The 25349-nt window shown below is 48.2% G+C and overlaps 2 protein-coding genes across 2 annotated transcripts in view; both read left to right on the forward strand.

Moving 5' to 3' along the window:
* Positions 1–3558: 3558 nt before the first annotated feature.
* On the forward strand, positions 3559–17895 carry KLHL36 (kelch like family member 36). The gene is made up of 5 exons (XM_082290260.1): positions 3559–3799; positions 3916–3997; positions 7568–8641; positions 9543–9700; positions 15951–17895. The coding sequence occupies exons 2-5, from the start codon at positions 3938–3940 to the stop codon at positions 16504–16506; spliced, it is 1848 nt and encodes a 615-aa protein (XP_082146386.1). The 5' UTR covers positions 3559–3799; positions 3916–3937; the 3' UTR covers positions 16507–17895.
* Positions 17896–23494: 5599 nt separating this feature from the next.
* USP10 (ubiquitin specific peptidase 10) overlaps positions 23495–25349 on the forward strand; it is a 47350-nt gene continuing 45495 nt past the window's right edge. The window contains exon 1 of the mRNA XM_082290229.1: positions 23495–23619. Within this exon, the coding sequence (XP_082146355.1) occupies positions 23599–23619 (21 nt within the window). The 5' untranslated portion in view covers positions 23495–23598. The remainder of the gene's footprint in view (positions 23620–25349) is intronic.

Here is a 25349-nt window from a genome sequence, read left to right on the forward strand (position 1 = left end):
CGAGGGGCGGCGAGCGGGGGCGGCGAGGGGCGGGGATGGGGGCTCTGGGCTGGGCTGGGCTGGGGCCGGGGAGCAGCGGGGAGCGCCGGGCCGAGCATCGCCCGCAGCGGGGGAACCATCCCGGCCGCAGCCCCGCGGGCGGCCCCTGCCTCGAACGGCGGCTCCGGGGGGACTTTGGGTGGTGACAGCCGCTGCTGGGCCAGGTGTGCGCGGGCGCTGGGGCCCGGCTGTGTGTCCCTGCGTGTGTCTGTGTGTCTGTGTGAGTGGGTCCGTGCTGTGTGCGAGCGGCTCGCCCCGTTCCAATGCAGCGATCTCCCCCTGCCGGGCTCCCAGAGCTGCCCAGGAGCACTCCCGCATCTCTGCGAGTCACTGCGCTCCGGGGAGATGCGGGCTGTCGGGCAAAGGCTGCCTGGAAGGCTGCGCTTCAGTACGACAGAAACAGAGACGGGTCTCTGCTTTGCAGAACTCGGCTGGAGATAAACAGCGCCCGGTGATGTCGTGCCCAAGGACTGGAGTTTTACAAACCAGTCCTTAGGCATTTTAGTGGGTTTCTACCCTAAACCCATGGGGCTGGGTTTGCAAATTTAATAAAAAATACATTCCATGATAAAAAGTATCACATTTTGTTTCTTTTAAAGTTTGCAGGGGATGATCATTGTTTGTTTCACATCAGTGTTGACCATGTGAAGGCTGAGCAGTAGGAACCTCATTACCACACGGTCACTAAGTGTTGTCAGACATCTCGAGGGATGATCTCCAGAGCGAGCACTGACTGCCAGGGACCCTTTGCTGCCACACAGCCCCAGTCCTGCACACAGCTCCTTCCAGCTGCATCCCCGTCCCTGGATGACGTGAGGCTCCCAGAGCTCCGGGGCCCAACATGGGCATTGCTGCAGTGCATCTCTGACTCGATGAGGTCATAGGGAACAGGGAAATATTCTGAAGTCGGTACTAGTGTAGGACACTGGGTGAATCACACTCAGTATCTGCAGGCTGAAGGCTGCAGACGATAATATAATCACACATTAATAGTTCTGGATTTATATTGATTTTCTTTCTGAACTGCTTTTAGGAACACTTTCCTTTTTCAAAAGCCTTTCTGCTGACCATTATCTGCTCATAAATATATTTTTTGTGGTCTGCATTTATCATCCATTGGCACGTGCTGCTGTTTATACCTGTAACACTGCTGCTTGTCCTTGTCCTTGTCCCTTCAATCCCTGATCCTCAGCTCCTGATGTTTCCTAGGGCAGAAGTGGGTGACTCCAATGTCATCCCCTTAGGAGGGGAGAACCTCATCCTTGTGCAGGTCTCTGTGACCCAGTGGCTGGAGCGTTTGAATTCTGTTAATCAGGGACTTCATGCCTCACACTTTTCAGTGCCAGATCCAAACATGAGAAATGTACACCTTCCTTGTGGGACCAAACCTCTTGTCTTTGCTTCTCTTCCTTGTCGTTCACACTTTTTCAGGTTGTTTGGGTTTTTATTTAAATGCATGGAGGGATAAGTACTGTGCTCAGTTTCATCCAGCTGTAACTGGAGTGAGGATATTACCTACTTTTCTGATTTTGGTGAGCTCTGATTTGCTTTTCATGTGGCAATTCTGAGACCTCCAGAACATGGAGCTTTTCATCCTGTCAGGAAGATGTCACTGGCCTGGCAGAAATACCTGTCATTGTCACAGGAGTCCTTGGAGAGGAAGCACAAGAGAAAGTGAGGACTTATGGACCTCCTCAAAAAAACATCTCCAGCAGGCATGAAGTCCTGGGAATCTGGACTGACCTTCAGCTGTCTAGACTGTACCATGAGGTTCAGGAAGGGTCTCAGAATACTTGGAGGGAGCTGAGTAAACAGGATGGCTCTGCACAGCCATGGGCCCCCAGGAGAATTATCTCAATTCTGAAACACACCCCTGCAAGTGCCTTGTTCCTGTGGCTCTTTGCCATCTTCCCCCCTTTTTGCTTTTTTCTGATATTCCTCTTTGTCCCCAATCCTACTTCTCCATCCCTGTCTTCTGTGCAGGAGCATAGAAGAGAATGGAGACAACAATGGTCTCTTTCAGGAAGAGGATGCTCTGATTTTTCAGATCAGGGTTAGCATTGGGGTTATCAATTTTCAGGTCACAGTTAGCATTGAGGCTGGCAGCAAAGTGGGATTTCACTCAGACAGTCAAGGGTCTTTATCCAGGTCCTCATGGTCACAAGGGCTACAGGAGAGACCAAAGCTGGCAAAACCACTTCCCATCTCCAGACTCAATAGATCAGTAGAAGCCCATCATCCCCTCTGGTTTCCCGGGGTGTCTGAGGAACTGGCTGGATGCTGCAACCCCAGCAGGGGAACCACTGCCTGCAGTGGAGGGCGGCTGAGGCCGGGGCAGGTGGAGGTGCTGGCACCAGGCAGCCGTGGCACCCTCCCCTGTGTCACACACTGTGCACATCATCCTCTGCCAGCGACGGCAGCCCCGTCACCCCTGGGACACGTGTCCTTGGTGAGAGCAGATGGAGGCTGGACACACACACAGCCTTCTGCTGTCCCGGCGATAACCTCTGGAGGATACCCAGGGCTGCTGGGTTAGCAAGGGGCTTTGTCCCTTGTAGTGTTGTGGGGCGACCATTGCGCTGAAACTGGACCCGGTGGGTCTGTGTAGTGTCTTTGCTTCTGACTTCCCCCCTGAGGCAGGGAACCTTCAGCCTGCTGCTCACCGCAGGGTGGGGTTTATTAATTTTAAGCCTCCTGGGCTGTAATGAATGAGGGAAAGCCCCACTGGGGAGGTTCATTTCAGAGGTCAGGAAAGTGTCGTCCCAGGTAAGCCAGAGGAGATGGTGATGGGGTTTCTGGCTGCACGTCCCGCACCCACTGCACAGTTTATCACCGCTGTGCAAACAAAACACACCCGCGGTCCCTGCAGCCAGTGCCCCTGGCACGGGTACCCATGTCCGCCTCACCTCAGGCCCTGCCAGCACCATCCCTGACCCGATCTATGGCAGAAACAGCCCCAAGGGCTCCTGTCCGTGCATCCTCCAGTCTGGGGGAGGAAACAGGGAACCCCGAGCTTCCGGAATGTGCTGTCCATGCACCCCCTGCCAGGAGCAGGGAACAGCCCTGAGCTCCCGGGATGTGCTGTCCGTGCACCCCCTGCCAGGAGCAGGGAACAGCCCTGAGCTCCTGGGATGTGCTGTCGGTGTATCCCCGGCCAGGAGCAGGGAACAGCCCTGAGCTCCCGGGATGTGCTGTCGGTGTATCCCCGGCCAGGAGCAGGCAACAGCCCTGAGCTCCTGGGATGTGCTGTCGGTGTATCCCCGGCCCGGGGCAGGGAACAGCCCCGATGGGTCCTGTCCGTGCATCCCCGGCCCGGAGCTCCTTGTCTCCCGCCGGGGGATCCCCGCCTTGCCCCGCCCCGGCGCCTCCCCCGCTGCTCCCGGCTCCGCTCCGGTCCCGCCCCGCTCGGGTCCCGCCCCGCCGGCATTTCCTGCCCCGGGCGCGGGGCGACGGGCGGCTGCAGCCTCCAGGAATTTGTCACCGCTTTGTTTTCCCCGCTTTTTTTCCGCCCGGATTTTCTCCCAGCTGCCGATGTAGCCGCGGGCGCGGGGCCGGGGCCGCTCGGTCACCGCGGCCGGGGGGCTCCGGCCGGCCCCGGGCAGCGCTCGGCGCTCCCCCGGGAACCAGCGCTGAGTCCGGAGCGGCCGCCGGTACCGGCGCCGGGCTGTGCCCAACTTGTTGACACAACCGACCTTTGACAACACCGGGGAACTGCACCGAGCAGGGAAAAATAATATTTTTTAACTCGGACATTTCCAAGGTGCGGATCAGCACGTGCCGGTCTGGGAATTGCGCTCCCTGCTCAGCGCAAGATGCGTGAGAGCGGTCAGGAGGGGCTGGCGAGCTGCTGAACATCTTCCTGTGCCTTTGTTGCAGAAGTGCTGCGGATCGGGCGGTCATGGAGGGAACCCGGCAGAGCAGGATCTGCCGCCCGCACAAGATAAGTGAATCCTCAAAGGTTCGTACGATTTGTTGCCTACCAAAAAAATCCCGCGACAGAAACAGTGAGGCTGGTGGGGGTAGAGGGTCTCCTTTGGGTGGACTGCTTTGTGGGAATGTGAATATTCTGAGTTTTTAAAAAGAGGTACGGAAATGGTGGTTTACCTGCTCAAGTATTTTTGGTAGAAGTTGCTGCCTAGTGATGAAGGAAAAAAAAGAAAAAGCAGCAGCAAATGGGCATCTGCTCATCATGACTCATAACTTAGAAACCCACATCATTTCAGCACAGTAGTTTCTCAATACTAAAAATTCAGTCATTAAATGTGATGTGTTTATTTTTTGTACTGATCCATCTCGTAAAATCCCAGCTCGTTACAGAAGCGAAGCTGGGATGACTCTTTAGATTCAGTCTTGGTTTTGTACAAAACGGGAGTTTGATCCTGCAAACTGTGGTTAGCCCAGAGAACTCGCAGAACCTGAGTTGCTCTCTTAGGTTTGTCTGGTTGATTTTCTTTGTATCAAATCTCTGTCTGCACAAATACATTGTTTTTATTTGTGAAATCACGGAAATCCATCTCAGGCAGCTCTTTATGCAGGTCCTCATGATGATTTCCAAGATGTTAGTATCAGCTGTAATTAGTATGTTCACTTTGTTTCATGCCAGTGCAAGCTGCTTTTGTGTTGTAGTTACAGGAATTGCAGAGCAGGTACCTTGTAATACCAGAAAAAAAGGGTGGAAAAGAGAAACTTTTCAGTGCCTTCATCTGTCTTACCGAAGTTGAATGAGCCAGATCTCATTTTCTTTTGCACCACTGATGAGCAGCAGTACTGCATTAACAGTCTGAGAGAAATCAGATCTTTGAATCCAAGAGAAGCTGAACTTCTGCTCTAACACAATTGATGAAAGATAAATAGGACTAATTTTTAAATGCATCCCTACCAATATAATCTTTCCCTCTGTGCTGATCCTGTCTGCAGCTTAAATGGTTTAGTCTGAATGTAATGATAATTCATCACATTAAAAATTAATTAACTTGACAGCATTGTTTTATTTGCTTGCTTAGACAGCAGCTGTCACTATCTGTTAAACTTAGAATTACTGGATAATGCTAAGGCTGTTCTACAGAGTATAAATAGCCTGAGAAAGATGTTGAAGTTCAGTGTGAAATTATCTTGGTTTTGAAATGTGCAGCTCTCAGCTCCTGTATCTTGCTCCCTGAACAAATGAACTTGCCGAGTGGCAGAAATGTGCTGATGTATTCCAAGAGCCTCCAATGCTGTGTGGAATGGGTTCATGCCTGATTCCTGGAGGAGCAGTGCTTCCACATGGCAACAAGGATTTCAGGAGTGCGAGTTGCCAGGCGTGTTTGCAGGCAGGATTACGCTGCTGACTCAACATCCAGCTCAGCAGAGAGGGATCTCTGGCAAATCTTATATTCCAGTGTAATCTTGTTATGTGTGATGGTATTAGGGAATATTAGAGAGAAATGATCAGCCAGTTCCCAGGGATGAGAGGGAGGGTGGGTTTGGTTCAATCCTATCCCCGGTGAGTCAGATTCGGGAGAGGGTTCTGCAGTTGTTATTTCTTGTCTGTTCATCTGTCACCATCACCTGCCCTTGATTATAGCTGCCTCAAAAGTGTGGTTTATCCTTTGCCATATTTATTCTTCCCCCCCCCTCTCTTCCACCCCCTGGTTTCTGCTTAGTCTCCTGTACAATATCAGCTTTTCCCTACCTCAGGAAAACACAGATAAAAAGCTTTACACTCCTTAAACCCCATTTTTTTTCTGTTACAGATCTCTGGCACTTTTAGTCCTCAGTGGAAGCTACTTTGTTGTCTATGCCATAGATCCCTTTTTAAGTTCAGAGGTGTGATGAGTATAAGGCAAATTAAAGAGTTTTGACCCAGAAAGCTTTTAATTATTGAAGCCTCTTCCCTTAGATTGGTTTAACTCTGCACACTTGAATGTTCAGAGCTATTCCAACAGCAGGATTTTTGGCAGCTTGGGCTCCATTGTTTAGAAAAGAACATAAGGAAATAAAGAGAATCTGCTGGGATGTCACGCTAACAGCAGCACAGTTGGTTGTTAATTTGGGTCTCAAAAAGCCCCCTTGGCTCTAAGAATCAAAGCTTTTCCATCCAGGTGGGTAGAGAGGGTCCCACCAAGGTTTAACCAACCCAGTAATGGCTTTTCCAGACTGCTGTGGTCATGTGCTCTCTGCTTGGGAAGCCAGGAGAGCCACAGATAATTAGGATTTCTAGGAGAAACAACAGTTTGGTGGTGAAGGGAAGGGGGAGTGTCTGGGAGGTCTGAAGGTCACCTGTGTGACCTTTTCAGGTGTCTGGGAATGCAGCCTGGGGGTTTAGGACTGGGCAAGAGGCAGAGAGCCAGGACTGGTCAGAGCTGACTTAGGTAGGATACAAGGATGTGCTTCCATTCCACCCCTTTTCACTTCTCCTACAAGTTCTTACAGGCTCTGCCTGGTTTGGATTTGGTAATTAATTGGTAATTAAGGTATTTGGTATTTGCATTTACCTTAACCTGGCTTTTATTAAGAGACATCACAAGGTAACCGACTGTGCCATCACACATTTAATTCCTCCAGAGGGTGGTCCTGAAACTTCACTTCACATGCTGGACTGACCAGCAGCGTTCAGTTCGTGTTCTGCAGGACGTTTGAGGAGTAACAAAACGTTTCCATCTTGGTTCATCCAAAGGCCGGTGACATGAGTGTGTGAGAAAAGAGGCAAATGCTGGTTGCCTCAAAAGCTCAGTGACACGTCCAGAGCTGGTGGTTGGAATGTGTGGACCAGAGGGATCCCAGAAGGACACTTAATGGATGTGTCCTGAGGGCATTTTCCCTTTTCTTTAAAAGAAAAATATCTACTCCTATTCATTTAAACAAAACCTACCTCAGCTTCTGGAAGTGAGGAGAAGCCCTGTGGGAATCAGTTATCCACATGTGTGGCTTTGCACATAAATAAACAGCTATTACTTCTGAGTGCAGTGTGTGTGCCTGGAATAATGTGGAAAGAAAGAGAGGGATTTTACCCTAAGCAGCTTAGAAATGCAGAGTTCTGGAAAGATTTAAGAGGGGGTAGCTGTCAAGCAAGCTGTAACCCAAACAATACATGGGCTGAATGAAAATTCAGAGTGCTGCTGCGTGTGTGTCTCCCACTCCAAATGCTCAGTGAGTAGCTTAGCTGGGAGAACTCAGTAAGGAGTCATTTGGGGGACAAGGAAGAAAGGAAATGTCAGCAAGATGTCTCCGAGACAATGAGTGGAAGAGTTTCAGAAAATCGTGCCTGTATAACTCATCACGGAGGAGGTTTCAATGCAGCGTTGTGGGGGAGGGAGGAGTAAATTATAAAAAAAGGGAGTAGGAAGATTTTCAGTGAAGGTGAGGAGCTCAGGCTCATACTGTGGCACTTGCCAACTATTTCATGTCAGAATTTATTATAAATGTGAATGTACAACACAAAAAAGTTGTCTCTTATGTATGACTGCACTTAGTGGGAAGACACATTCCACTCTGGAACTGATCTTGGTGGAGGTGCCTCTTGCCTGATGCTGTTTGTGTTTCCCAGGTGTACAGGTGGGATGACCACTCCAGTCTGGTTCTGCAGAGCCTGAACGAGCAGAGGCACCGAGGCCTCTTCTGTGACATTGTGCTGGTGGTGGATGAGCAGAGGGTCCCAGCCCACCGGAACCTCCTCGCCGTGTGCAGTGACTACTTCAACTCCATGTTCACCATCGGCATGAGAGAGGCCCACCAGAAGGAGGTGGAGCTTTTCGGAGCCTCCTACATCGGTCTCAAGGCTGTGGTGGATTTCCTGTATGGCAGCGAACTGTCTCTGGATGGAGGAAATATCGACTACGTGCTCGAGACAGCTCACCTGCTGCAGATCTGGAAGGTGGTGGACTTTTGCTGCGAGTACCTGGAGAATGAAGTCAGCGAGGAGAACTACCTGTACCTGCAGGAGCTGGCCTCCATCTACAACCTGAAGCGCCTTGACTCCTACATTGACTCCTTCATCCTGCAGAACTTCGGCACACTGTCCTTCACCCCGGACTTCCTGCAGAACATTTCCTTGCAGAAGCTGTGCCAGTACCTGGACAGCAGCGACGTGCAGCAGGAGTGTGAGCACGACCTGCTGCAGGCTGCCCTGCAGTGGCTCACGCAGTACCCGGAGCGGGAGAACGAGGCTTACCAGGTGCTGGACAACATCCACTTCCCCTTGATCCCCAAGAGCGACCTCCTGCACCGAGTGAAGCCCGCTGTGTGCTCGCTGCTGCCCAAGGAAGCCAACTGCGAGGGGTTCATAGAGGAGGCAGTGAACTACCACAACAACGTGACGGCGCAGCCGGTGCTGCAGACCAAGCGCACGGCCCTGCGCACCTGCGAGGAGCGGCTGCTCTTTGTGGGCGGGGAGGTGTCGGAGCGCTGCCTGGAGCTCTGTGATGACACCTGCTTCCTGGACACCAGGAAGGGACAGTGGGTGGCTGAAACCCCTCTGCCAGCCCGGCGGAGTCACCACTGTGTCGCAGTCTTGGGAGGCTTCATCTTCATAGCCGGGGGCAGCTTTTCACGGGACAATGGAGGGGATGCGGCGTCAAATCTCCTATATAGGTATGATCCCCGCTGTAACCAGTGGATAAAGGTGAGACTTAAGCTGTATTATTTCTCTGTTCAAAGTCCTTAATGTTTAGAGTGTTTTCTCCTTTCTGGTGGAAGGACAGGGCTTGTTAGAATAGTCAACATGGCAGCACTTCCAAATGGAAAGTCAAGTTAGTTAAGTTGAAGCAGATACTCAAGTCCTTTGTGGGAATGCTTAAATTACACAGAGAGCAAAAGAGTTTGGGGCAGATATTCAGCTTCACTTGGGATTTGGGTATCTCATTTATAAAATTTCTGATCAGCATCCACCTGCAACTCTTTATATTAATTCTGGGATTAATGCTGGAATGGACTTAGAGGTGATTGCTTGGTTCATTTTCCTCAAGCAGTAGTACATATAAATCAAAAATGGGTGTGATGTAAAAAGGAAATATCTCTGACAATTGTCAAATGTCTCTGTGCTAAATGTCCCCTAGAACAAGCTCTTCACTCCCAATCTTCCCCAAGACCCTGTGGCTGTGTGGATTCCTGTATCAGCCACTCGCTGTTCCTAATGAACCAGTTATGGTTCCTATATGGACCTGTTATGGTTTCCATATGAACCAATCAGGATTCCTCTATGAATCAGTCATCCCAGATGGTTCATTTGTGGTTTTCAGTGACTCCAATATCTGTTTCTTGCAGAGTTTGGGAAGGAGGTCCTTATAAACACAAATGTTTATAGAGCAACCTGTCTCTTAGATGCATCCTGTTGTCCCCTTACTTGAAAATGGATGCTACTGCAGAAAAACAGAAGTGTTTTATGAATATAATGGTCAAAACCAGCTTCTCTCCTTACCAAATAAAGGGGAAGGAGCAACTGCCCCATCCTCAGACATGAATAGCCCTTAAGCCCCTTTCTTACCAGACACTAGAAGATGTCAGCAGGTTATTTTCTTTGCCAGGTTGCCTCCATGAGACAGCGACGAGTCGATTTCTACCTGGGAGCGATCACTGACATGCTGGTGGCTGTTGGTGGCAGGAATGAAAACGGGGCCCTGTCTTCAGTTGAGACCTACAGCCCTCAGAAGGACTCCTGGACCTACATAGCAGGACTGCCCAGGTAACTGAGCTGTTTGGGAAGTCCCCTGTGTTTGAAGAGTGGGAGTAAAGGGAGCTTGGGTGACTTTAGCTGATGAGTGGGATCCTGGAAAGGAGGGAAGGCGATGTAAAACCAACGTGGCATCAGCCATAACAAACCATAGTAGCATTTGGGATCCGAGCAGGCAGCGTGCCTCGTGTCAGTGAGGTTTTAATTCTCATCCCAAGGTGCATTTGGAGGATGGGAGGGAGAGCTCTGATCATTTCATTCTGCAATTCTTAAAAAGCTTTTCCTGAGACCACTTGGAGTGGAATATTTTCAGAAGCATTTTCACATCTTGGTCAAAGGGGTTTGTCATTTCTTTGGCCCTCCTTTGTCACCTTAGTGTGATGATTTTCCTTGTAGGGTGTTTCTCTGTGTTTGGCTGCTCAGATTGGCTGTTGCAGTTAAATGCATTTACCTGTATTAGAAATACAGAACCCTGGCAAATGTGAGCTCTGTCTCTCTCTCAGTTTGAGTTAAAACTTGGCTGTTGTGCTTTTTGAGAGGTTTAAGCCCAGCAGCTCTTGTGGTAAAAGACAGGACATTGCTGTGTCCTGAGTCAGCATCAGAGCAGTGACTTCGTAAGGACAGCACAACAGCATGTCATGTGCAAACAGCGACTCAGATTTAGTGATGTTTCATATTTGTGGGAATCACAGGGACGTTGGCTGTATGGATGGTGTTTCCATGATGTCTGAAACCTCAGCAGCAGTGCTTGCTTTCCTGGTGGCATCACAGACCAGGTTCCTGCAGTTTGGCTTGAGAGTTCAGGGTTTTTCCCTGTTCCCTGAGCTGCAGAGCTGCAGAGCCAGAGGCAGCCACTGAAGGCACAGAAGCCTGTTGCCCAATTCTATTTTGGGCAGGTGCTGCAATGCAAGGCTGATCCAGGCTAACAGCTGGGCTCGAGTGCTCTTCACAAGCAGGATGCTTTTTTATTTCTGCTCACACAGACAGATCCAGCAGTTGGGGCTAAACACCACAGTCCTTCCTGGGAAGCTGTGTAGGAGAGTATCTTCAGGTCCTAAATCCTTCTGTTAACTGGGGTCACCTGTGAGATGTATCCTATATGGATATGTTTACTCATAAATGATCCTGGGGACGTTTGCACTGTTGGCTTAATCCACCCAGCCTCTCTAAAATGGGGCAGTTTGTCTGCATCTTCCAGCTGCTACCTGTGTGCTGGCTTCAGGAATTCTGCAGCTGCAGCATTTAAAGTGAACTTTGACTTGTGGGGGTTAATTTTTATTAGATTGCCTGGCTGGTCTGCTTGGACTAAAAAGTCCCCCTTAGGGGACAGACCCCTCTTACACTCCAGGGAGTTGGATAAGTTATTCCTGCATCCAAACAAATTATTCTGCATTCTCTCTTCCTGTTGCTCTGTCCTCGGCACCTTTGGATTTTCTGTCTTTTCAGCCCTTTTATTTCTGTTTGGGTCTGGGCAGTGACTTGTCTGCAACAACTATTTTTTCTGCACAGAAGGAATAAGGCAAAAAGAACTTTATGCAGGTTGCAAAAAGCCAGACTCAGAGGTGAGCAACAGGAACCTTTCTGACACACGTCCACTGCTCAAGCTGGGTGAGGAGTGGCTCTGGCAGGTTTGGGGCTGCTGAAAAGGGTCTGGGCAGGCCTTCCCTGAGGTACTTCAGGTGGAGCTGTTGGAGCGAGTGCAGAGGAGGCACCAGGATGATCAGAGGGATGGAGCACCTCTCCTGTGAGGAAAGGCTGAGAGAATTGGGATTGTTCAGTCTGGAAAAGAGAAGCTTCAGGGTGGCCTAATTGTGGCCTTTCAGTGCCTGAAGGGAGCCCACAGGAAAGATGGAGAGACTTTACAATGTCCTGGGGTGCCAGGACAAGGGGGAATGGCTTCCCACGGGCACAGGGCAGGGTTAGATTAGATATCACAAAAAAATTCTTTGCTGTGGGATAGTGCAGCCCTGGTACAGGTTGCCCAGAGAAGCTGTGGCTGCTCCATCCCTGTGAATTTGTGATTTTATGACAGTGGAGGAAGGATGAGAGAAGATTCTGTGATCCATTCAAGGCTAAAAGCATTCTAGCTACAGTTTCTACTGCTTAGTCCAGTCTTCCCTTCAACACACTCCTCATCTGATCTGTTTTCCTCCTCACCACATGCTTTTTTCCCTCAAACAGATTTAAGTTCCTGTTTCACTCAAATAACATCTCCCCCAGCCCTATTCTAGTATCAAGACTTTTCATGTAGAGGAAACCAGAAGCTCCAGTCCTCTGCTTCCTGACTGCCTGATCAGGCAATGTATCCCAACAAAACTGCCTCTTTTCCCGTGTTTGTCTGTCTTCTTCCCTCCAAAGAGAACATGTGCAGGTGTTTTGGTCCTCTTGGGTGCATGACACCAGAAGCAGGCTCTGTGCTGCACCTCTGGTGCCATTTCTGCCTGCTGCAAGCCAGCAACTGCCTGGAATCCTGTTCCCTGGAGTGACAGGCATGTGTTGAGGTCATTCTGGGGTGTGGGCTTGTGTTGTTCGACTCGAGCTGTGTGGGTTGGGACTCTCAGAGGTTGTTTGTTAAAACTTCTATGCTGAACATTCAGAAAATGGGTTTGGTTTTTTGCTTCCTAAGGGTTAGAGCTTGCCGTGTGTGTGGAGATTTGCAGAGGAAAGGCAGTGGTTGTGTCCTCGAGCACACAGGCCTGACCAAATCCCGTGTCCACGTTGCTGTTTGCGGTCTCACTCCTCTAAGGAAGAGCTTTACAAGCTCTTCTTTATCTCCTCTTACCCCGTCTCCTTCCCACCCTATATGGTCAAAACAACACGTTGTTTTCCCTAAGCACTCTCTTGGAAGGAGCTGAGCTGTTTTGACTGAACTCATGCTGTCTTGCTGGAGCAGAAAACAGCCTCTCGGGGCAGATGTTTAATGGGGAAAACTCCAGCCAAGTTGTCTAAAGGGTGGACCTGTTCCAAGCCTGCTACGAGGGAATTCATTTTGGCTGATGCTCATTAGGGTCCTTGGTTGTGGGGTACCTTTCCCTTTTTTCAGAGAGGTCCTAAATTTTTTGCCCCTTTTCCCAGGCTCTCTGGGAGCAGTTTCTGTCATAGTTTCTAGCCCGGCAGGGAGCAGCGGTGGCTGGCGAGCTTGCCAGAGCAGGAGGTGGAGCAGTGTGTTCTCATTCTGAACAGACCATGAAAAGGTCTGCTGCAGACAGCAGCGAAATTAACTGAGTGGCCCTAGGTTAAAGTTTGGCAGAACAACTGAAAGCTGTTGTGTGAGGAGCTGTGTTGGAACAGGCTGGGGAGCGATGGTATCTGCTCTGCCGGTTGGGTCATGAACGATCTCGCAGGGCTACAACAGGTGGACAACGACATTGAGAGCAACCACAGCTCACCTGGACTTTGGTTGGATTAGGGGAATCCCAAAGCTTTATTGAGTTAGGTGTTCTTCTGTCTCAGACAGTAAATGGTAGGTTTTCTAGCATTTGAATGGTGTTACTGGGTCAGGAACCAATTTTTCAGCATTGTATCTGGATTAAGGCATCCAAAATCGACACCAGGCTCCAGCAGATGTTAAAATCAAATATCCTTTCTCTTAATGCCTCTGCTTTTTTCTGGCCACTCTTGCAGAAAACACTGCCAAAATGCTCAATGCTCTCTGTTGGAGGATGTCTGAACCCACTGTATTGATGTGCCTTTTCTGTTGCCCATTTAGAAATGCCCCTCTCTCAATCACAGGGCTTGTAGAAAGGATTTCTATTGATTGGTTTCAATGTACGCATCTATTTCATGCAGTTCCAATGAAAGTGATGCTATTTAGGATGAGCTTTCAGAAGTCAGGCAAAGTGAAATACCTCTGGTGCATTTCAGTAGGTAAGTGTCCTATACTGGGTAATAACAAATTGATGGTCGATTTGGTGCTTCAGATCTGATTGTTTCTGTCAAACCACTCTTGTAGCTGTTGCTGTTCCCTGGACACAGCCGTTGACTGAGGCAAAAGAACAAGATCAGTGCTTTTTCTGCAGCTGCCTGTGCTGGGCTGCATGCCTGTGCTTGAGAGACAATGGCTATTGCTTGCTTACCTATACAGAATTCCAGCGTAGGAGAACATTTAACCTACTTCTCCAGAGGCCACGCAGGTTTTTATTAACTTGGAGTAATTTTTTTCCCTGACTGGTGAATACAGTGTGATTGCCATCAGCAGAGCAATAATGCCGGGTTCTGGGGTGGATTCGATGTCCTCACATTGTCCTCCTTCTGACTCCTCAAAACTCCCTGGTACAGCACAGCCTCCAGGCAGCTTGGTGGTTACACGTGGGTTTAAAGTCTGCTGCAGTTTGAAATGAACTGAACTCAAGCTGTCCATCCCATCCCCAGACTGACCTGTGTATGTAGAGAAACACAGGCTCTGACAAGCAGCCCAGGAGCCACTGGACATGGACAGTCCTGGTTCTTGTCTGGAAGAGGCCATAAACAAGATGAAGCAGCATCTCTGGGCACTTCACCTGCCATGGTATTTCTGTCAGGGGTGAAAGCTGAGTGCATGTGCTCAAGGTACATCGTGTCCAACAGAAGCACTGAGTGTGAATTAACTGCTTCCATCCTGAGGCAGATTGAGAGCCATGGAAATTTTGAGTTGCCTTTCTGGATAACTATACCTAAGTCCTCTCCTTTTTTCTTCCTATCTTTTCCCTGAGAGGCCAAGAAGCAGAACAGCTGTGAAGTCACCTCTGCAAGATCTCCAGGGCTGCTGCTCCAGCCCCCATAGTTGAACAGACTGTCCTGGTCACTCAGCATTGTCAGCCCAAGCCTGTCAGGGATTTTTCTGTTTCTTGTAGCAGGAACCTATTAAAATATCTGATTCAGACAGGGATCAGAGGTTTCGGTAGGCATCTAGAATAATAACCACCTTTTACCTTGTCTCAGAAGTGTTGTGCTTTCAGGGTAAATGTGGGGTTTCTTTTCTAGTCCATCTTGTCCCTTGGCACAGAAGTGCTGGCACTCAGGTGTGTGGAAGATGTTACAATATCATTTGTGTGGCTCAGAGAAACCATTACCCTGCGAAATAAAAACAGCTCAAGGTTCTCTCCACACAGAGTTCCAGCGTGTTCAGGCACAGTTCAAAGGCTAAAGCAGTGCTAACAGAGCTTTGTCTGCTGTGGAGGTTGCTTCGTTGTCTCGAGTGCCTGACTACAAAGGATGGTGGTAGAGGCTCGTGAGTGCAGCGTGATGAGTACATTGCTCTGTGCCCTGTGGGCATTGAATCGTTTAGGCTCCTTGGGAGAGCCAATTTGCTGTGGCTGGTGCTACATCTTTTGACACTTCAACTCCCCAAAAAGAGGAAAAAAAGACATGCAGGAACGATATGTTCAAAGCAGCTGATGCTGTTCATCGCCTTGGCTGTCCACTTCTGAGAGCTGAAAGGGGTTTGGTCAGGAATAGCCTTGTGTGAAATTAAGAACAGCCTGGAGATTTAGGTTTGTAGTGGTTTTACTATGGATGATAAAAGGGAGTTTCTCTCTGCCCTGTGGATGCAGTGTGCACGGTGTTGATTCTACCATCCTATTTTCTCTTACTTCACCATGATCTGTGATGGATTGGGCTCTCTTGCCTTGTCTTGGGGTGACCAAAGCAGTTCCCACCTGTAGGGCAGTGGTGGTAGAGCAGGCAGATGGCTCATGAAAAGGACACTGCCTGTGCTGGGACTGCAGATGAACTGGGCTGAAAGGGTAAGAAATGTGACCTGTGATCCTGGAGCTGTCCCAGGGCAAGGCAGCAGCAGTTTTCTTCTTGGTTTCTCCTGGTTAATCCCTACTCTACTGGTAAGTCTGAGAGGTGTCATGATTATTTCCCCTTTCTGTCACAGAAGCCCATACTGAGATGTGGATTTTTTCCCTCTCTGGCCCTCTCAGACTGACGCAAGCCAAGCACTGGAGCAGGAAAATGGGAGTGAAGGTCATGCCAGTAGAGCAGGATGGGTTATTTCTGCTGTGTGACACACTCTAGAGGATGCATTAAAAAGTGATTCTCATACCTCAGTGCTCTGCAGTGACTTGCTATGGAAAGGATGATTTAAAAGTGGTTGTCAGGCTGTGCACTCTGCAGTGCAGGATGAGGCCCTGTGAATGAGAGGAGTTACTGGGTAACCACGGGATCAGGGACTCTTCTGCCTTTAGTTACTGTTTGTTTGCTTCTTTAGAACAGTCTCTGCTGAATGCTTGTGTGTCTTGATAAAATCTGTAAGGACTGCTCTGTTTGCCTGCCCCAGGTTCACCTACGGCCACGCTGGCACAGTCTACAAGGAATTCGTGTACATTTCAGGAGGCCACGATTACCAGATCGGCCCCTACAGAAAGAACCTGCTGTGCTACGATTACCGCACGGATGTGTGGGAGGAGAAGAGGCCCATGATCACTGCCAGGGGGTGGCACAGCATGTGCACCTTGCAGGACAACATCTACTCCATTGGCGGCAGCGACGACAACATCGAAACCATGGCTCGGTTTGACATCCTCAGCGTGGAGTCCTACAGCCCCCAGTGCAACCAGTGGACCAGAGTGGCCCCTCTGCTGCAAGCCAACAGCGAGTCGGGGGTGGCAGTTTGGGAAGGCAAGATTTACATCCTCGGAGGCTACAGCTGGGAGGAAGCTGTCTTCTCCAAAACAGTCCAGGTCTATGACAAGGAGAAAAATAAGTGGTGCAAAGGGACGGACTTGCCCAAAGCGATTGCCGGAGTGTCCGCATGTGTCTGTGCCCTGAAACCCAAAACAGAGGACAAAAAGAAAAAGACAAAAACAAAAAAACATCAAGATCGAGGAAGATGACCACTCCTGGATAGCCACCCTTGGATGGTGGACTCCGAAAGGACCTTGTATTTAGACATTTCTATCTAACCTTTATTCTTTTTCTTTTTAAACAGGATGGGGTGGGCATCTTCTGGAGCCTCAGAAAATGTCCACTTGAATGTGGGTTTTGGATTAAACTCATGTTTAAGGTAAAAACAACAAAAGACACCAAAAACTCCCCCTCTTGCTATACAAAGGGTGATGTGGCCAGAGAGGTGCTGCTGCTTTTCTGAATGTTGAGGCTTAGGCTTTTCCTTCTGTGGTTCACGGCATTTCCACATACATCGTATTCTATCGACGTTTTAAGGAAGTTTTTAAAAACAACTTTTATACTTTTTTATACCACATTTTGCTAACTCAGTCTCTCGTTTGCCATATGTTACATTGTTGACTGTAGAAGCTGCTGCTCTGTGCTCGTGACCCCGGTGTTGGCATCAGGAACTCCTCGTTTGATGATCTTTGGTCTCTGTGTGGCTTGGCCAGGACGTGGTGCAGCTGTTGGAGCAGCACTGGCATTCCCAGCATTGTCAGGCAGTCAGCTGGAATTGGGACTATTGTCACAATTCCAGCTTCCCCAGAGCCCAGCTCGCCAGCCATGCTCATAAACACTCTTTATTTCAGTGACTGGTGATCTGCTGAGTGGATTTCAAGAGCTTTGGTTTAAAGTTCAGCTCCTGATCATTGCTGTTACTTTTTCCTCAGTCCTCCCCTCCCATCTCCCTTTCCATGTATTTCAGATTTGCCTTTTCTTCCATCTGGTATATATGCAGGTGGTATCCTGCTACCCTCATTCTTTTGTCTTTTTTGTTATTCCCCAACTACTTTCCTCAATAATTGGAAAACACTAAGAAAACATTTTTGCACTTAATTTCATTTGAAACTCTGGTAAATCCAAGACCTACTACAAGCACACGTACTGAAAGAGGTAACTGAATAAATTTCTGGAGTGCAAGGAGGTTATAGGTTGTTTCTTCAATGCTAAGAAAACTAGTTGGAATTAATTTTCTGAAACTCCCTGAGGTTCTTTTTTGGTGGTTGTTTTTTTTTTTAATCTAAAAAAAAAGCCTCAGGAGTCAGTCTTTCATTTGCATTAATGGATTTATTTTAAAGCCTTTGTATACTGCATGAGGTAATGGTTATTCTTTTTTAGCCTAAAAATAAATTTAAAACAAAACCAAAAAAACCCAAATCAAACACTTTGGTTATGACAAGCTCATGGACAAGTTTTTGGGGTTATTTTTTAATATATGAAATCCTTGTTATGTTGACTGACAACTACTTAATTTTTTGGGGACATTTTCATGTGTAACTATAGAATAAAAATTTCAAAGACTTGCTTTGTTTCTGTTACTGGGTTGCTTGTTACTATATCCCCTCTTTTAACGTGTTTATGTATTACATTAATGTCTGGGAACAATAAATCCAGTTTAGAATATTCTATTCATCATGGTCTGACTTGTGTATTGATTTCACTGAGGTTTTCCTTTTTGATTAGTTGGAAAAAAATAACCCTGTAATAATTTTTCAGTGAAATTGATAATGGTGGAAACATTTTAGTAGGAAGGTAAATTTAACAATATGAAGTAGAAATAGAACTTATTTAGATAATTCATCTTTTCTGCATTTTTCTGCTCCAGTTAGAAGAGACAAGGGGGAATGGCTTCCCACTGCTAGAGGGCAGGGTTAGATGGGATATTGGGAAGGAATTCTTCCCTGTGAGGGTGCTGAGGCCCTGGTACAGATTGCCCAGAGGAACTGTGGCTGCCCCTGGATCCCTGGAAGTGTCCAAGGCCAGGCTGGACAGGGCTTGGAGCAACCTGGGACAGTGGAAGGTGTCCCTGCCCATGGCAGGGGTGGGAATGAGATGGGCTTAAGGTCCCTTCAACCCAAACCATTCTATGATTCTGTGAAATTCCTTTCCACATTTTTGCAGCTCTGACAAAAGACCCAATCCAGTTTGTAGGGTGTTTTCAAAGGCAGTATTTAATGGGGTGTAGATAAACAATTACGATTTCTTAACATTAAACTTCATTGCATGAACAAAAGATGGCTTCAGTGCTCATCGAAGCAAGCCTTGTTTCCCCTGGTCTGTGTATTGGGGAAAATACCAAAGCCAGAGGCCGTGAGTGAGTGTGGGACATCTCCTGTGTCATTAGAGGTCACTGGGGGATCTTACCTGTTGTTGCCAGAAGCATCTTTCCATTATTAAAGGAAGAAGTGATTCCCATTTGCACCTCCAAGGGAGCACTGCTAAAGGCACGGTCTGGCAGAGTGCCTCTCGATTTGGGATGTTGTGTATCCAGACTTATCACCCCTTGGGAAGTGTTAGCAGATAGCACAGGGAGCTTGGAGATAAGCCACGCTCCAGAGCGCTGCACGGCTTTGGGGAATTGGTGTGCTGGAATTTCTGAAAAATGAGAGGGAGAATTTGTGCGACATGAGTGGATTTCTTCTCTGGTCTTTGAGGTCAGAACAGACCTCTTGGTGAGGAATTAGGGTTGGTAGAGGAAAGTTGTATTCTCCTGGTTCAGCCTGGCTCCTGAACCTGCACATCCCACTGCCTTCATCCCTAAGCCCTGTGAAGCGTTTTACTCTTGCCAGGAAGCACAGCTCTTTCTTCCTGCCCCAGGGAAAAATAACTACTGCTCTACCTAACTCATTTTTAAAAAGGCTTCCATTGCCAGATTCTGAGGAAAGCTCGTTTTACCTGAAACAAAGCAGCTACCAAAACCTTCAGGTTTGTTCTTCCCACACTTCCATGCCTGTATTGTGGCATCAGCATGTCAAGGAGCTGCTGCCTGTAACTCTGACGTTAGATAACAAATCCCTCGAGGCACCCTGAGGAAAAATTACAGCCTGGTGTGAGATGCAGTTGTTTTGAAGGCTTGAGAAAGAAGATGGAAATATTTCTGTTCTCAAGTTGAAATCTTAAATTGGGAAAAATGTGCTGGTGTCTATCTGTGTAAGAGATCAGACTGCTTTCAGTGCTTTCTTCCAAAGACTGCTGATTTTCCAGGCACTGTTTAGGATTCCGGATCCTTGCGTGACAACAAAAAAGGGGTCGTGTGTCTAGGGAATGTAAAGAAATCATTTAACCCTCAGTACTCTTTCTGAGAGCAATTTAACTTGCAGAAAACAAGTGCAGATTTGAATTGTGATTCTTCCCTCAGTGATATGTCTTAGCAAAGCTCTGACCAGTAAGACAAAGAAAAAAAGGTGGTGTGACAAGACAGCTTTAAATATTATTTTATTTCAGCTTCTTGAGCTATTTCAGTTCTCATGAATGTAATAATGCTCTAGATGCTAATTATTCCTTCATGAACTTATGGCTTTATGATGTCTTAGGGATCAGGTCAGGGCAGACAGAGAGGTTCTGTCACTGCACTGTACGAGTCAAAGCACAGCTCAGCTACTCACAGCTTCCTCCTCCTTCCTGGTAACTCCACATAGGGAGGGACACAGCCCAGTCACGGGGTTGTTGATGCTTGCTACATGCATTTTTTAATTCCTCCTGGAACTCGGAGTTGCTTTGGGAAAAAGTATACTTCTGTTTTTATGATAATGGGTTTGGTGACAGAACATGAGGGGAAGGTGAGATGGGGACTTGGTGGTTCTTTTGAGGCTCCAGAACTGAAAGAGATGATTGAATGAGAAGAGAGAAGACTTATATTTAAGATAAGGATGAATAAGTCACAATTAATTAGCCAGAAGTTCTGCATAGATAATTGAAACACTGAGTCAAGCACCCACATAATCTACTAAAGGCTTGTCCACACTTTGAATCTGTTTCAGCTTGGCTTGAACTAGTCCATGCTTAAGTTTTATACATCAACGAATTTGTTACAAATTTCCAGCAAATTTTGGAATATGGAGTTTGAAGTCAGGTTTGTACTAACCCATTTTTTGAACTAAATAGCTGCTGTTTGTGTCCTGTGGTACCTGGCTCGTGGTTCCCACCTGCAGAAACATTACCTGCCATGCTGCTCTCTGGTTCCCTTTGCCCACTCCCACTGCCCACTGCTGGCCTGGGACATTTAGGGCTCAGAAAGTTGAAAAAATATTACCAAGGTTGATAATTCTACAATCTCTGATGCTGACCTAGAGCTGGCTGATTCTGTACTGCAAACTTAAACATCCTATTTTTACTATGAGCCAACTGGCCCTTCCTGAGATCCAGCCAGGGAAGGTGTCTGCTGCTGGCAAATACTTTATGTAGGCAAAGCCCTTATTGGACCTAGAAACTGTTGGGATAAAGGTTCTGCATCTCTGAAGAAAAAGTCTTGGGATCTCCTGAAGCTCTTGACACCAGGAGGAAGCCCTACAAGGATAGCAGTAGACCTGCCACAGTCATCAACCTGTTCCTGCAGTGCAGCAGGAAGGTATTTCCTCTGTCCCTAAAAAAGTAGATGTGAGGGTCCTGAGTGCTTCAACTCCCCAAAAGTCATCCTCAGAAGTGCTCAGAAGTCATGTGTACACATCTCCCGGGCGCTGTCATGAGCACAGATCTCATGACCCAGTGAAATCACATGGAGTCCCCGGCACTTTGCATTTCCAGCAGGGTAAGAGCAATTACAGCAGCACCTGGGAGGCAGATACCGTGGGAGTGGTTTATCCAGCTCCTGGGCTGCTGTCAGACTATCCCTTAATTCCACAGACTCATCGGTTGTTGATAAATTCACATGTTGTTAGTAATTATTCCATGAATCTTGAGAACATGGATACACAGAAAGTGTATCCATTGTTATTTTTTTAATTTGGAAAAGCAACTTGTTGTTTTGCAGGGATAACTCACAGCCACTGGCATAAAAGATGGAAGAAAACACAACTGGTTTATGCAATGAAGGCAGTAATGAAATAACAGGCCACTAAAACAGGCAAAAATTAATAAAACAGAACTGAGGTGGAAACTTTTCAGCAGGTAAGTTTCATCAAAGCATGGCATTACAAAAAAAACCCCTTAGATTATTAGGAAATATGATGGTAAAATGTTAACAGACTTTATAATTAAACTATACAAAGATGGGATAAAATTGAACATGTTTTAAATGTTGCTGAATGAGACAGTGACATCCTTTCTCAGTTTTCACCCTCAGCTCTGGGTTTTAACAGTTTTGGTATTTGAATTTTTTTGCTTTCCAGGCTGAAGACACTGTGCTCATTTGTATTTTGAAACAGTCAGTTTACTTAGGCAGCATTGTGGGCAGAAGGGAATTTTGCCTTCAACCAGACGAGCTACGTAAGGGTTTTCACTCCATTATTTACCTTGTAAATTAGACTCCCGAGGGGAGAGGGGCTTTCAGACGTTTGAAATGCTGTATGCAAAAAGCCTGAACATTTGTCTCCCTTTTTTGTTTCTCCCTTTTAATATTAACCAGCCATTTTCACTGCTGGTTCTCTGCCTCAGGAGAGCACAGCAACACTTGCGAGAGACAAAAGCGAGGGAGCGGCAGCTGGGTGTGTCAGCTGGAAGGGTAAAAGACTGATAGAGAAAATCATTTACTGTCATCAGCACACAGTAAGTGTTGCACTTCACAGAACAGGAGGGACATGTCCTTGTCGTGGAGACAGGGAGGAATCTTCTCCCCACTTTCTGTGAACGGCCAAAGACACAAAGTTCTTGTGTTCTCTTCCTTTTCTTCCCTTCAGCTTTCTCACTGATATAAAGTTGTGTCTACCACTTGCTTCCCAGCCGAAGTAGATTTTTGCAGGCCTTTGTTGTTTGTTTAAGGAAAAAAATATGGAGTAAATTAGAGATTATTTTGATGGATTCTAGCCTGGGGGTTTCAGTATTGTTATGACTCAATCCGCTCAAAATCATGAGATTGGCTTAGTCATTCCTTTTTTTTTTTTTTTTCCCCCCAGATACAAACCCTGAACCCATTCCCACCCTGCTTATTTGGGACAGAGGTGGCACAGATTTGGTCTGGCATCAGTTGGGCACACAGCCTTCCTTACCTGTCACCTGCCAGAGTGACCCTTGGCATGTGGCCTTTTACAGATGAAATTTGGACATTAGGAGGAATTTCTTCACAGAAAGAGTGACTAAGCATTGGAACAGGCTGCCCAGGGAGGTGGTGGAATCACCATCCCTGGAGGTGTCCAATGACTTGATGTGGCACTCAGTGCTCTGATCTGGCTGACAAGGTAGGGATTGGTCATAGATTGGACTCGATGGTCTTGGAAGGCTTTTCCAACTTAATTAAGGAATCACAGAATTATTTGGGTTGGACAGGATCTTTTGAGATCACCCAGTCCAACAGCCTCGCCAAGGCAGGGACATCTGGAGCAGGTGACACAGGAACGTGGCCAGGTGGGGTTGGAATGTCTCCCTCACAGGAGACTCTATGCCCTCCCTGGGAAGCTATTCCAGTGCTCTGCCACCCTCAACGAACAGAAATTCTTCCTCATGTTGAGGTGAAACTTTTCGTGTTTTAGTTTACGGCCATTGCTGCTTGTCCTGTTGTTGAGCCCCATGGAAAAGGGTCTGGCACCATCCTGGCACAGGGTGCCCAGAGAAGCAGTGGCTGCCCCATCCCTGGAAGTGTCCAAGGCCAGGCTGGACTGGCCTTGGAGCAACGTAGTGTAGCGGAACGTGTCCCTGCCGATGGCAGGGGCTGGAACTGGATGATGTTTAAGCTCCCTTCCAACCCAACCCACTCTATGATTCTGTGACCCTTTTGGCGCCCACCCTGGCGATATTTCACACGCATTAACGAGATCCCCTCTCAGCCTTCTCTTCTCTAGACTAAAAACGCCACGCTCCCCCAGCCTCTCACACGCGAGATACCCGGCGAGGCGTTCCGGGGAAGTTTTTTGGGATCCCCGCCCGCCTTCCCGCCGGGGGCCGCCCGCTCCCCTCACGGAGGCGGAGCCCCCGCCCGCCCTTTTCCCTCGGCGCCCTCATCTCCCGCCCCGTGCGCGCGCAGCGGGCGGGCGGGGACGGCGCATGCGCGGTGCGGCGCGCGCCCGCCCGCCCGGCCCGGCTGGTGCGTGCGAGGGAGAAGATGGCGGCGGCGGGGGCGGCGGCGTGAGGGGCCGGGACCGCCGAGCTCCCCGGGGACGCGGGGCGCCATGGCCCTGCACGGCGCGCAGGTACCGCCCGGGCCCGCGGGCACCCCCGCGGCACCGCGCCCGGACCCCGCCGGGCTCCCGGCGGCGGGCGGGCCCCGGGGTGGGGGGGGAGCGTGGTGGCCGAGAGTAGGCCCAGGGTGATTGTGCACGTTCATTGAATGTGCTGAGGGCGGCGGGGCGGCCTCGCTGCCCGCGGGGACGGCGGATCCGGCGCTCCCGGGGCGGAATTCCCATCCCGGAGGGGTCCGGAGTGCGGGGGGTCGGCTCCGCGCCGGTGTCGGTGTCGCCACGCCGGGGCCCGGGGTGGGGGGTGTCGGTGCTGAGCCCCCGCCCGAGGGTGGCTCGGATAGAGCCCATCGCTCCGGCTGCTCTTTTTTATTTTTTGGAGGGTGGGAGAGGCAGAAACGATTCTATAACGAGAAGGGAATAAGGAGATTTGTAAACTAATCCTCCCCCCCTCCCCCCCGCCCAAACACTCGATAAACCCCGGCGCATCGGGGTGCAAAGGGCTGAGTGTTGCAAGATCGCCGTGCACGGGGATGCGTGTGTGGATTCCCTGTATCCCACTGGCTGAACCAGGCGGGAGATTTGTGCACGGAGTGGAAAAAAAACTGCAGTCGTGGTGGTTTTTCGCTGGAAGTTTACAGCTCGGTTCCTGGGCTAATCCAGTGTGTGCTTAGAGCGAATGATTGAGTGGGTTCGCTTCGCTGTTTCTTTCCCTTAAGGTTTTTCTCTCAAAGAGCTTGAAAGCAGGAATGTCAGGAAAAGCGTGTGGAGCACCGAAGTGTTTTATTTGCAAGACTTAGAGCAACTTTGTTGTTAGCAAATAATAAAGTTTTGAAAACTATGGTGGCGTTAAACATGATTTTGTTAAAGATCCGTGCCTTCTGTCATAGAAAATACATTTCATAAATTGTAAGTCATTTCGGACAAGGTGATGCTTTATTATGATTTCTGGAGGTTTTGTTTTTTGGGGTTTTTTTTCTGAATGAAATTAAGTTACACATCAAATGAAGTTGTGCACTGGTGACACTGACACTGATTTTTCCATAAAAAAATGTTTGTTATCGGTGAAAACTATACCGACATTTTTTGTCCAGTTTGATTTATTTATGTTTGAGAGAAAAACGTGAATGATTTTTGGAATGCAGGTATGTCAGAAGGATTCACTGTCCAGCTCAAGAGTTGTTTCACTCCCTGCTTTCTCCCCCCTCAGAGCTCAGCAGTGCATGTGGTCAGTTTGATAAGTTTGGGGTTTGCAATGCAGCTTTCTTCATGATTTAGAAGAGTTAAGGACGTGTTTTGGTCTGTACATCATTATATTGGTGTACTTTTAAACAAAGTTAAGCTGATGATTTAATTTATGGCGAAGTGCTGCATAGCTGAAATTAAAACTGGGCTGTAAATTCATCTTTAGTAGCAACTTGAGTATAGACTATTTTAAATCATCCCCCTCTATAGGTAGGGGTGGATTTTTAGGTGTCGAGAGGCTGCTCCTTAAATTATAATATGTTATTTGTATTATATAGTTTGTATATCATTTGGAATATATATCATTTAGAAGCACATTTGTAAGATATTGTTTAGCTAGTGATTTGTTCATGTTATTAAACTCAGCCTATTTTTGTGTTTTGGGGTTTTTTTTTAAATTCAACCGGTTTATTGAGATGCTCTCTGGGATTTATGTGAATATGTCTTCCAGAACAGTGTGGTGCTATGATGCTGAATTAAGGTAACAATGTTTTGGACCC

The sequence above is a fragment of the Coloeus monedula genome (genome assembly GCF_965178545.1).
Source record: "Coloeus monedula genome assembly, chromosome: 13".
In the NCBI taxonomy this organism is placed as follows: Eukaryota; Metazoa; Chordata; class Aves; order Passeriformes; family Corvidae; genus Coloeus; species Coloeus monedula.